Source organism: Fusarium oxysporum, chromosome 6 (assembly GCF_000149955.1).
Source record: "Fusarium oxysporum f. sp. lycopersici 4287 chromosome 6, whole genome shotgun sequence".
NCBI lineage: Eukaryota > Fungi > Ascomycota > Sordariomycetes > Hypocreales > Nectriaceae > Fusarium > Fusarium oxysporum.
In genome coordinates this window covers 362135-375307 of record NC_030991.1, presented here as the reverse complement: position 1 = coordinate 375307, position 13173 = coordinate 362135, and the positions used below count along the sequence as shown (strand labels likewise).

The window sequence follows — 13173 nt, the reverse complement described above, 5'->3', positions numbered from 1 at the left end:
AACCGATCGTCAGAACAGAGTCAGGCGACGTACGGGGCAGAACTGCTGACGGTGTTCATGTGTTTAAAGGGGTGCCGTTTGCGGCACCGCCATTCGGGCCCAATTACCTCCGTCCTCCACAAGCGCCGGAATCTTGGGGAGGTGTGCGCGATGCGCTAGAGTTCGGGCCCAAGTCGCCGCAGGTCCCCTATCCGCCGGGGATCTCTGAGGGCCTCGCAGAACTAGTCGGCACTGGTAAGGACTGCCTGACGCTTAACGTCTGGACGTCTAGCCTCGGCGCCGCGGTACGGCCAGTAATGGTCTGGATTCCCGGTGGCATGTTTGAATTCCACGCCACTGGCGCTGTAGCCTACTATGATGGCGGCAGGTTCGCCCGCGACGGCGTCGTGTGCGTCACCATCAGTTACCGCGTGGGCGCCCAAGGCTTTCTCTATCTCGACGATGGCGTCCCCAACCTTGGCCTCCTCGACCAAATCGCCGCTCTCGAATGGGTGCAGAAGAACATAACCCTATTCGGCGGCGATCCCGGCAAGGTCACTATCTTTGGGGAGTCGGCTGGCGGCATGAGCGTCGCCACGCTGCTGACGGTCCCCAGGGCTAAGGGGCTGTTCCACCGGGCCGTAGTGCAAAGCGGGAACAGCCCGAAACTCAATTCAACCGCAACAGGGAAGCGGATCGGACAGCGGTTGGCAGAGATCCTATGCATCGAGGCTAGATGGGAGGCCATCAACGCGACGCCGTCTGATCGGGTCCTCCAGGCCCAGGCGAAGCTGCGGGACGACCTGCTCGCACACCCCGACCCGGCCTTCTGGGGCGAGGTGGCGCTCAGCTACCTCCCGTGGGCACCCATCATTGACGGGGATATCCTCCCAGAGCATCCTATCGATGCTATCCGTGCAGGCGCCGCAGGGGACATTGACCTGGTCGTTGGGTCCAACACCGAGGAGACACGCCTGTTCTTAGTTTCCGACGGCTCCATCGATCGCATCACCGAAGAGACCCTATCGGTGACAGCTGGCTCGTACGGCTTGCCGCAGGAGGGCCTCGACGCCTATCGTGCGTCGCATCCGGGAGCCAGTGCCGGTGAGCTGTTCTCGGCGATCCAGACCGACTGGTACTGGCGGATCCCCGCCATTCGCTTTGCCGACGCCCATGCGAAGACGGCTCGAGCCTCGACCTACATGTATGAATTCGCATGGCGCTCGCCGCAGATGGGCGGCCGCCTCGGCGCGTCACATGCTTTGGAGATCGCCTTCGTTTTCGACACGCTCGGCCTTGGAACGAAGCCCCTTCTTGGCCCAACTCCCCCGCAAGAGCTCGCCGACGCCATGCATCGGGCATGGGTGGCATTTGCCACGACAGGAGATCCCGGTTGGCCGAAATATGATGCTCGTCGCAGGTTAACCATGCATTTTGACATAGACTCGAGAGCAGTGGACGATCCTCTCGACAAGGAGCTCAAGTTTTGGGGCAGCGTGCACTAGCTTCTTGGCTACAACAGGCGCTTAAGGTATAGTAGCGTCTTCAGGGACCGGCACGATAAGCCATTAATTGCAGTCTTTCAGAAGAAGCGACGGGGGTTTTCAGATGAGAAGAGTTGAGGTGCTGCCGTCGTTATGCAAAGAATGGTGCTTGGTTTGGCATGAAGTAAGAGAGAGGAGGTCCGGAAAAAGTGGATGTCATTGTAACTGTATTGAGGTATGAAGTTTCTGAGGTAAGAGGGATAAAAGAAGGCGAGATGATGACATGGAGGGAACTATGGCCTGTTATAAGGCCAGGTAAAAGTGAACCGGTCAAGGCATGAGGCGCAGGAGGGCAGGCACTGTCCCATTGGCGGTTTGATCTGCTGCGCGCGGTAGTCCAGGTGAGCTCCAAGTGTCCACGATCTTGGGGACAGGCTGTCCCATTTTTGTGTGCTTCTGAAGTAAAATAAAGCATCAGCTCAGCAGAAACTCAATAATGAAATTATCCCCTCGATTGTGTTAAGGCTCCAGAAGGTATTCCGCCCCATATCACCCCTGTCACACGATAGGTACATGCGGGGAACCTGACGATGCATCATCAATCATTCCCACCAAAAACATCATACAAATCATTCTGAAGTTATCAATGAGCTCTCAATCAATACCTACCAACGCCCTCAATGCATATGACGACCAAAGCTTCATCAGGGAAGATAACAGCAGCCGGGAGCATAAGTATGATAGCACCCAGCGACCCGGCTTTCCTCCCGCAGAAGACCGAGGGTTCAATTTCCAACCATTCAATATGGAAAGGCGCGATCTTAAGGTCAACCAGCAGCTCCAAGAGCCGCTGCACCTCTTCCAACACTTTGTGCCTCTTTCCCTAGTCAACAGCTGGGTTCAATATACCAACAGCTAGGCCAACAGCTTGCGGGAAAGGGGCGTTATTGATAGCCGGAACCATGAATTGAAGGACTGGTCACGGCTGCAAAGCTGGAAGCCTACATGCGCCGCAGAAGTATATATCTGGCTTGGGGTCCTAATTTATATAGGAATCTATAAGGAAATTGCGATTGAAGACCATTGGAAGACTCCTAAGCCGGGGGAGCAACGTCCTGAACAATCTATCATCAAGTTTATGACATATGACCCGTTTCAACTCCTTCATCGTCACCTTCGCCCCTTCGATTATACCAAATTTACTGACGATGAGAGATTCCCTGAGGTCTTTCAATGCGCACAACCGTGGTCTGAGCACATACAATATGCCACAACGCAGCTCTGTGAGCCGGGCTCTCATCTCGCTGTAGATGAAGGCATGATCCGCTATACAGGGAGGAACTCAGAGGCCACATATGTGCCCGGCAAGCCTATTAATCCAGGCTTCAAGGTATGGGTTGTGGCCCAGTTAGGTATCTTTTACGGTGGATTTGGCACCAGTCCGGTGCAGAACACGGTCCTGTTGGCGTTGAACGTTCAAAGAGGAAGAAATCGGTATCTCGAAGAGGGAGAGGCGGCGGCCGAGGAGGAAGAAGAGGAAAAGCCAGCCGACAGAGGGAAGCTAGCGAGGCTTATAAGGTTGAAGAAGTTATCCACGTCCTCACAGACGACGGGGATAAAGTGATTGCATTGAACTCGACTCAAAGCGTTGTTATTGCCCTTATAAATCTACTGCCGAATTCGATATATCACGTCTTTGTGGATAATCTCTTCTCGTCGCCAGACCTCTTTCTCTCTCTCCGTCAGCACGGCACGGCGCTACAGGCACAGCCCGCCCTAACTGTGGCATCTTCAAGGAGCTCATTGATGCCAAGAAGAAGGATAAATCAGGGAAATCAGGGTCCAAATTCAACGAGATCAAAGTCATCCCTACCCCAGATAATCAGGTAGAAAGCCTTGACTCTATTAGCTACGATTTCCTTACTAACTTATCTATTCTTACTACAGGTAAATCAAATCGTGTGGAAGGATAAAGCCCTTGTGTTATTCCTATCAACCGTGTTTAAGGGCGATGAGAGATGTGAGCGGTGGAGGAAGCGGCCGTCAACAACGACTTCTACAGCACGGCCAATACAGCGATTTTTTGGTGACGAGCCAGTCAAGCTCATATCAATCCCCACCGTGGCTGCTGTATATAATGATGAGATGAATCATGTGGATCGAGGAGACCAGAGGAGGGCATATCAGGGCTACGATCATGCTATTCGCCGCGGCGCTTGGCAGGCTCTTGCTTGGGCCTTCCTGTTAGATGTGGTCCTTGTGAATAGCTTCCTTTTGCAACTCCACGGCCAGCCTCATTGGAAGCGATATACAAATCAGAAAGATTGGCGCCGGCGCATTTATAACGAGCTATTCAAAGCATTCTATAAGGAAAGTCAGCCAAGGCGGAGATTTCGGGCTGGGGATGAATTTACGTGGCACAGCATACATATGTCCAAAGAGGGAAAAAAGGTAATTGCGTTGCTTGTCGGGGTTATAAGCTTGGGAGGCCTAGGTCAAGGAGCTCAAGGAAGCCTTTGGGGCTAGTCAGCAGCAATAAAAGAAGGCATCAATCAAGGTGGGGATGTAAGCAGTGTGATGTCGCGATTTGTCCGAGATGCCCATCAAAACGTATTGGAGCTACAACCAGCAACACCGAGTTGCAGAGTTTCCAGACATGCAAATTTGCTTCACAAAAGGGATTGTTAATGTCGAGTCTTCGGCGGTGCGTTAGGCTAATGAAGTGTTCGGAAATATCCGGTTAAGATTGCAGGGCGAATCTGTTCTTCTTGATTGAGGATTGGATACTAGAAAAAAGGTCATGCTCTTTTAGTGTAGTCTTTCAAGTGTGGCTTCCCAGTAACAGAGATAGAGAGCTCGAGTCACCGCGAGGTGATGCACCAAGAGATGTGTTTAACTGCAATGCGCTCTCAAGAACTCGATTAAGCCAGCACTCGACGAATCAGAGCAGAAATAGGAGAACAGAGTCTCGTAGAATGCTTCTTTGCAATTTGCCCAGTCAATGGTCCCGCTCAGAGGTCGCCCAAGCTGCTGCGATAGACAGCTGAAACGTTCATGTACCACCTAGGCGTTCAACTCGGATAGTGAGTGGTATGGCGGCGATGGATGATGAAAACAGCCGTGAGGATCCGGTCGGAGTATCGGGCGCGGTGCCTTGAAGAACGAACAAGTATGTATGAGTATGGGAAAGAAGTGAGAACGAGGGGGGATGCCGATCGTCTCCAGAAGCAGGAACGGAGTAGTTATTTGCCTGGCTAGCGTACCAGCCAGTTGGTGGAGGTGAGAAGTAAAGGTGGAGAGCCTGGGGCATAGATGGCTTATGTTTCGGAATGTATGCCTATTGGGCAGCATCAATATGAAATCAATAGAATTGAATTACTTGTTAGGACGTCCCTTCTCCGTGTACAGACGGCATGGGTCTAGTCGCTTATCTACAACATCCAATGCGAGCTAGCGGAACATTCCGACGTACAAAGATTGGGCCCCTGAGTTGAATGGAACCCCAGCACCACATTCCTGATCCCTGCAGATCCTCGCTTAAGCTAGTGTTAACCCCAGTCGTCTAAGATTGCGATAGATCAGCCATGAAACACCATAACTAAAATGATGGTGTAGACATCGGGAGGAGTAGAGGCCTTTGGAAGTCTCCTCATGGGTTCAAAGAAGGGTTTTTGAGGTGGGTCGAATCCACACACCCTCACTTGCATATCTTTCTTGAAGGCTTGGAACGTGAAGGATACTACTGGTCTACCATCGCAGGGCAGGTAACTTCACAACTTGGGGAGAAGAGAGACGCACACACAAAGACACAACAAAAAAATAATATATTTAACACCCGCCTACCGCCAACCTTCAGCCGACCTTCTGCCTCTTCATACACAATTAACATGGACCAATCATTATCAACAGCACCTGCGAAGTCCAAGCGGAAGAGTAAGTTGCCTTTTTCCTTTATTTGTTTATTAGTCTTGTTTATTGCCCTGATGCCATGGATCTCCGGTATTCTATATTCAATAGAAATAAAACTAAGCAAAGCAGGGCAAACTATCCTTACCATACTAATATAGCGTTGTTCAGGCACCAGAAGGGTTTCTACCCTTACTCCCGTACAGCTCGCCCGCAAGAGAGCCAACGATCGAGAGGCCCAGAGGGCGATTCGCGCCCGCACCAAAAGGCACATTGAGCGGCTGGAGCGCGAACTAGGGGAGCTCAAGAGCAACCAAGGTCGTGACCAGACCATCCAAGAGCTATTGCGCCGCAATGAGACAGTCGAGAAAGAGTTGATTCGACTCAAGGAGATTATGGGGGCGCCAATGGCCTCGTTATCTTCCCCTGGACCAGGCCTAACTCTACGACGACTCTCATTTCCCGACAAGCTCTCAACATCAACAGCTTGCAATGGCAGCCTCAGCACTGGCAACGATGCTATTCTTTGCCCTCACGGAACACCATTCACTAGCGACTACAGCTGCCTCAACGACTACAGCCAACAATATATCCCCTTGTCTGACAACTGCAAATCCTTAGCGAGCACCATCTCTCATCCTATCCCCTCCAACATGTCGGCCCCATCATCATCAGGCGAATATAGTGCCGGCTATATCCCAACCAGCGTGCCCACTCCGGTCCTTCCCTTCAACGCCACTAGCTCCTCAAACATTTGCGCTATATATAATAAGGATGTTATCAAGACGGAGTATATCGAGGTGGGCCATCACGGTGCAATACCTCAAGCGCTTCGTCAACCCGACATAAAGTATGGCGAAGAGATTATTCACATCAAACATCTAGACGCCAGATTCTGCGTCAATTATCCTCCGCTTAATCCCGGCACTCCCCATTCTCACCCCTACGCACTGCATCACTAGCAGCTGCAGTCCGCCTGGAACATGTAAACAAGGTACTACTCTCAGCCACATTCGTTCGTTCGTTAAATTACCCCGCCAATTGAAACTGGTGTGTACCCACACTGATACCATTGACGTGCCGTGTCATGATCTTCTGGTCAGCTTGTCTAGCACTGTCGCTGGCAGACCCAAGCCACGACGATCTGTCAGATTCTGGGATGCGTATAACCCCGCTCCCTATACCCTAATTCTGTGCCTGCAGGTGACCCACTGCAAGCCACGAAGTGTGTTATTATAAACTACTTCCAAGCTTGGAGTTACATTAGCAAGAAACGCCATGCTAGCTGTGATATAACTGGCCAAACTTTGGCCTCCTGAGACAGTTGGAATAAGCCATTCAGGATTGGATTGTTGACGTGTACGTTGCAAGTGTAATGCGCAGGGCTAGTCTGAAAGACAACATATTGCCATTGGTTGCTTCCTGGTCTTGATTAGCCAATTAACACCATTCATTGGTGAACTATGATCGCCGAGCGGTCATCGTGAGAGGATCGGAGTTGTCCGGAGGCAAAGGCGGCCATTACTTTTGCTTTTTACTAATGGTGACAGAGCTCTATCAGTTTGAGGGTTAACAAAGACTCCGGATGTTATCCCCGTTGAAGATTAGGGTTACAGCAAGTGTACGATCATATTAACGAGCCATTTTCAGTGTGAAGGAAATAAGTAGCATAAAGCTAACTCATCATGATTGATGTTACAGTTCATTCTCGTCGGAAATGGTACCCTAAGGTCCAAGGAAACTCTTAAGGCACTAACTTCGTGCTTCCAGGAAGATTTTTCTTCCTTCCGTCTAAGGTTAGATGGAAGGTCTGAAGAAATGCGTGGCTGCACCACGCGTCTTTGTCCGCGTCTATACTTTGAGAGTCTGTCTGATTCTGTGCAGTCTGGCTCTTGATGGACAGCTGTTCCAATACCCAATACCAAACCTTTTTCGTACAAAACAACTGGGGTGTGGATTCTAAGATGAAATATAGCGTGCAGCCGGGATGAAGTTGGCGAGTAGTTGCGACTGGGGATGTTAGGCACCCTCTGTTTTTTTTGCTTATTTTCCAAACCTTAACTCCGAAATGATTATTGGTTATATTCCCGAGGATTATACGGCTAGGCTTTTACGTAATAGTAATATAGCCGTAGCAAACGTTCGAGAATAAGCAATGCGGGCATATTTGTCATGATTCTTGGTGAATAACTGGTCTCTGGCTGTCAATGAAACCGTTTATTAATCTCTTAGATAAGGTCCACTTTAGCCCTTAATCCCGGGGATTTCTACTATAGTTAACTCTACCCTTTCATTCTAGGCTGTGTGTGCTTTTATTAAACCACCTGTTGTGATGTATTATGTTTTTCCCTTGATAGTTGTAGTTCCGAGGTGATGGACTTATACATGTGAGGAGAGGTTGCTGGTGACGGACTGAAGGACGGAAACAGTCTAGTCGGGATGTGTATTGTTACCTTGTGGGTCAGGTTAGACAAGGAAGGGGTCTAACCTTTAGTACTTTCGCCAGTAGACCGCGGTCTAGAACGTCGCCATTGTACCGAGAGTTTGAAAGAACCAGTTTCAAGGATAAAAGACGTGTCTTCACAGTAGAGTACGGTCTTATCTAGTGTTAACTTGCTAATCCTGTTTTCCACGGCTCAGATCCTATGCATCACACACCTTAGCCTGGCAGGCGTGCAATAATAGTCACCACAAAGACAGGGAGTATGGCGGCTACGGGTTATACTTTCAAGCTTGAAGATATGTGGATATTACCCAGTCTGAACCAGCAGTGCTTAAGCTAAGAATGCAAACAGTCCAGCCGCATCCAGCTTGTCATTTAGGAGCTGCGTGACATATTACTTTACAACTTGCACAATCTTTTGCCCCTGATGTAACGAACTCAATTTAGCTTGGGGCCGCCTATTGACCGACAAAGATAAAGTTAAGCGCCGTAAACAACCTAGCGCACTTGGCCATACAAGGCCTTCCGGGCGGAATGAATTTATTCATTTATTGACCGCCATTCCCCCCCCCCGTTCACTCTGGCAATTTTGCATGCTCTCGTTCATCATTTGACGGCGGATCAGAATGGAAGATGAATCTTCAGTACTGACGATTATTCCTTCGTTAAATGCACGATGCGGACCACTCTCCTGCAAAGGTGACAAAGCATGTCAGCCTCCTCATATTTCGGCCGATATCTCAGCCCGACAATCGTCGCCGTCTCAAAACACGGCGAGGCAACTCTATGAATTCAGCTATTTCGCAAAACTACCCGCAGAAATCCGAAGCAAGATTTGGAACCTGGCTTTCTTTCCATCTTCTCCTCGAATATACATTCCATATGCGCGCCGAATTGAAGGAAATGGGAGGCAGTACCCTCACTATCGACACGACTTGCCAGGATTTATGTGCTTGTGCAAAGAAGTCCGGGAAATCACCATCAGGAATCGAGAACTTTATCTTATCTCATGCAGATATGACGTCTGTACCTTTGAATATGTGGACCGCATATACGGCTGGGTTGATCCAAAACGCGACTTACTCTATATCGATCTCCACCAGGACATCAAAGGTTATTTTGATTATATCTCAAACGTCTTTGAAACTGTAATTCTCTGTCCAAAGCACATCGGGAATGCGTTACATCTGGAGGAACTGTCTCATTGGTCTACATCACTATCTCATTTTTATTCCTCAGAATTTGGCCCATCATATTCGTCGAGGGTCAAAGAATTACAACTCGTTTGCCGATCGTACAACCTCCCAATCTCCAGGTTCTCGGTTGGAACCCAGAATGATTTTTTAGTCTTTGATCTTGACAAGGAGAATGATGTAAACCGGTTTCTAGCGCTACGGAGCCGTCTTCCAAAGTGCGACATTCCCTGGAACGTTATCGAAGATGATTTTCGCCGAGAAAGAAACCTTGACTGGCAACTTGGATTACTTAATGATTGGAGTGCAGGGGTAAAGCTTTTCGAGGGTCAGTATCATATACGACTTGGCGATGCCGACAGCGAAGACATGCTACACCTTCCTTTGCCAATAGATGTGCAAATGGATGTTTTTGATATTGTTAATGATATTTGGGCTAATCCGGATGACATTTTGGATGATTTCCATGGCTATTTTTGGTTCATGCTGCCGTGGGCAGATTATGCAACTTTGGTCAGTCAAGTTTGGGCCTCATCCATCGGTGTAGAAACATTTCCCGAGGTACGACGGGTTGTACAATTTCATTTGGAGGGTTAAGACACGCGATTTACAACTTCGTAACTGAAACGACGTATACAGTCTTGGATGAGTTTCGCAGGGCTGCCGTCAGATCAGTCAAATGAGATTAGGGCCTAAATCTGAACTAAACTAACAATTTACCTTCTATATCATCCCGTTGACTCGTGCAGGGTGAGCCAACTTAGCATGTCAACGGGTAGCAATATTTGAGCAAAAGGTTTTCAAAACATCCGAAGGTGGTATTGCGGCGAGCGTGACCAGTCCTTCGCCAATGCTGGGCGCTGATCAGGTTAGCAGAAATCCTAGGGTCCGGGGGTTTTATTTGGCCCGAAACCATGGACGCTCCTTGTTGGATTTTTTACACTTGCGAAGCGTACCCACTCCATCTGGCTGACTTATTTTGCAACCCTATCCTCAAGCTACAGGACTTAATTCATTCGTGACATCGACATCTCTGTCTTAGCCATGAATTCAATGAGTTATTAAACTTCAACGACCGCGGAACAAGGCCCACCCACGACCTCTTTTCTTTGTTTCTGGGGGAGAGGGGGTGGTCATTTAAGATTATGCCAAGCTCTTGGAGGGGAGGGGGACTGGGCGAGATTATGGAGTCATGAAAGGCTTCACGCGAGGGGGGCGGGCGGTTCATGCCTGGGATGAGCGTCGAAAGGGACCGGTTAGCGGAGATGAGCGGGAAAGTGGCTGCAGCTTGGGTGGGCCTGCTGAGGGTTACAAATGAGCCTTGGTACAGACAGCTCTTTCGGCGATCAGCCGGGGATGATGTGAAGAATCGCACCGACCACACCATCCCGTTTGAGACTGATCCTAGAGTGCTGGGCATCTCAGCTTGGGGAGGAGATTATTCGGGGCTTGATGGTCTCGGGGTGACATCTCAATGGTAGAGCTGGGCGAGACGTCGAGAAACATGAATCAGCGAGGCCATTTGACCGAAACCCCCAGGATGGACAGAATCAAGGCAGGGCGTCACGTAATGTGATGAGCGAATAAAGGCATCAATGTGGCCTAGTGAGGGAGTACCGAATGGGGACCAAGAAGATGCATCCCAGCTCCAGCTGCGGGCAATTTGACGTGGGGTAAGAACAAAATACCTCTTACACCAACTATAGAGACACAGCCTCCCCTTGATCATGAGAGAATCTGGACTGCTTATGGTGAAGCGGAATTCAATGTGGGGACTATCAACAAGTCCATGCAGAGCTTCCATGCCCAGGGGGCAAAGCAAATGATTAGGTGGTAGGCTGCATGACTTGCGAGGAGCCGTTGAGGTGCCAGTTCTACTCTGGCGGGTAGGCGCATTCTACGCGTTATCAAGGCACATCAGACGCAAAGTGATGCTGGTATGCTTGATATTCTGCAAATATGGCAAGCTACAGGAGACCATCTCTTCCAAGGCCACAAGCTATAGCGAGTGATATGTTAGTTGAGTCAGAGCGAGCGACCCCGCAATGTGTTGCCACAGAGCTTTAACCCATAAACGGAGGCCCGCTCCGAGGCTTCTGATAGGACAGAGCTGTACACCAATAAAGACACTGGGCTATGCCGTTCCTTGGCCGGTGAATTAGATAAGAAAGTGCAAGCGTCGTAGGCCATGTGTCGAAAGACAAGGCCTGGGACAGTTCTCGCAGTGCCAACAGTTTGCTCAAATCGAGACTGTGCCCTTTTCACCCCCAGCCCCCAAAAGACATCAATACGTCACAGGAGAAGAGCGTTGTCCGCAGAGCTTCCCAGAAGATATTTCTAGACTACCAAGTTATATAGTTTCGGGCAAGAGGCGGCTCCCTGATCCTGCCCCTGAGGGCAGGGTACTGATTGCATGACTAATGTGTTCTGCAGTCCTTTTTCTTACTGTATTTAACTGCTCCACTGAATAATTCGATATTGAACTTGCTGTTGGTCGATCTTATCGCAGCCACCGAAGGGATCCAACGAATCAAGTGCGACGGAGTCTAGTTTGTAAATCATTGGTCTATTGGCGCTTCTCCAAGGAAGGCCCGCTTACTCTTCAACCCCGGCTCTTATTGTGGGTCGACCCAACAATAGTCTCATTGAATCCTGGAACAATCAACGGCCATTGTCCGCTTCCTCATCTCAACTCCCCCTCATTTTTTTCCTTTATACGTGCAAAATGCCTACGATTGGCCTTCGTGTGTCTCCAACGCTATGTTCCTGAAGATACATAACCTCCGTCGTCTCGAAACTAGGTAGCTCGCTTCAGGCATGGTTCGCACTCGAATTTCCGTGTCACTACTCTGAAGAACTTTCAATTGATTTTCTTTGGAATGGCTCAGACGTTTGAACAGGCAGCCATCAAGCGACTGCACAGACCACCTATCCATGATCCTGTTCTCAGCAAAATCCACCAATAGCGTTGCCAGGGGATAATCCGAAGGAACAACCAGGATTGCAGGCTGCCACACGATCATGAAATCTTCACTGGCAACAAGCCAGGGGTTGATAGTTTCATGGTTATGGTGTGTGCTTAGTCGCTCCACGTTGCAATAATATCTCATCTAGGCCTTCCTCAGCCCCCCCCCCGGATTATGTAAAGAAATTGAGTGTTTAAGCGTTGTACGACCCGGACAGTCATAGATGGGACTGCCTATGTGCTTTTTTGGATCTCATCAGTAAAATGTTGCATTTGCTGCTCTTCCCATCGCCAGCTGGCTTCCTGCCAGCAACGTTGAGGCCTTGCCCCACACCGCCGATTGGACAAAGTGGAGTTGATGAAGTGCTTCTGACACCATCGTTATGCGACTCTTTCGGTGAGCGACTCGATGGAAAGCTTCTAGACCGTGGTCTATCCGAGGGGTATTTGCATTCTGATAAGCATAAGATATTCAAGAGTGTATATCTAATCGCTCATTTCATTCATTTCAAGGGGTCTGCCAATCTTTTCCTCTTTCTCTTTTTTCTCTACCATATCCACATTCGCCACCTTTCTCCAAGCTGAATCAGAGAAAGCTTCTACACAAGCATGGCTGCGACAGCTAGTGACACGAATCACATGACATCTTCTGGCGGTGATCAAGATCTTGAGACTAAGAACGCTGAGCTCCGGTTCAAGATCAGCGATCTCTGAAGCGAGATCCGGCTAATACAATATTTACTCGATAGCCATAAGAACTGCGCCAAATACCCGCAAAAACTTCGTCTCTGGACTTAAAAGCAGCAAAAACCATATCATTCAAGTGTCCAGCTTACAGCACCTAAGAACGATTCAATAATATTGGAAATAAGATCGGGTAACCGTTTAGCCTGGTAGTGATTTAAAACAGTATTCCAAGGGCGACCCAGCGGCAAAGTGCGTCGATAATCTATGATAGTCGGAGGTGCTAGGATTGGAGATCGCAGGATTAATGGGATGGATTTCAGAGTGATTCAAGATACCATGGGCTTTTCGGTGCCTACATGATATTAGGGTAGGCAAGTAGAATTCTACAAGCAGGCTATACACATACAATGAATTTGGTATTTTTCTGTTTCACCTCTCTAATATCTCTCAATTCTTTTCTTCTTGTTCTGCAAATGCCATTAGAAGCGGCAGATCGAGTGGTCTCACGTAACATCC

General features: G+C 49.2%; 3 protein-coding genes across 3 annotated transcripts; all 3 read left to right on the top strand.

Annotated features, from left to right (window-relative positions):
* Nucleotides 1-296: 296 nt before the first annotated feature.
* FOXG_07008 (carboxylesterase 2) lies at nt 297-1681 on the top strand (the record flags this gene model as incomplete). The annotated part of the gene is made up of 1 exon (XM_018385645.1): nt 297-1681. The coding sequence occupies one exon, from the start codon at nt 297-299 to the stop codon at nt 1482-1484; it is 1188 nt and encodes a 395-aa protein (XP_018244276.1). The 3' UTR covers nt 1485-1681.
* A 3669-nt stretch (nt 1682-5350) lies between these two features.
* On the top strand, nt 5351-6331 carry FOXG_07007 (uncharacterized protein; the record flags this gene model as incomplete). The annotated part of the gene is made up of 2 exons (XM_018385644.1): nt 5351-5396; nt 5541-6331. 2 exons carry the CDS (start codon nt 5351-5353, stop codon nt 6329-6331), a joined length of 837 nt encoding a protein of 278 aa, XP_018244275.1.
* A 2107-nt stretch (nt 6332-8438) lies between these two features.
* Nucleotides 8439-9609, top strand: FOXG_19606 (uncharacterized protein; the record flags this gene model as incomplete). Its single annotated transcript, XM_018399867.1, has 1 exon — nt 8439-9609. The coding sequence occupies one exon, from the start codon at nt 8439-8441 to the stop codon at nt 9600-9602; it is 1164 nt and encodes a 387-aa protein (XP_018244274.1). The 3' UTR covers nt 9603-9609.
* Between the last annotated feature and the right edge of the window lie 3564 nt (nt 9610-13173).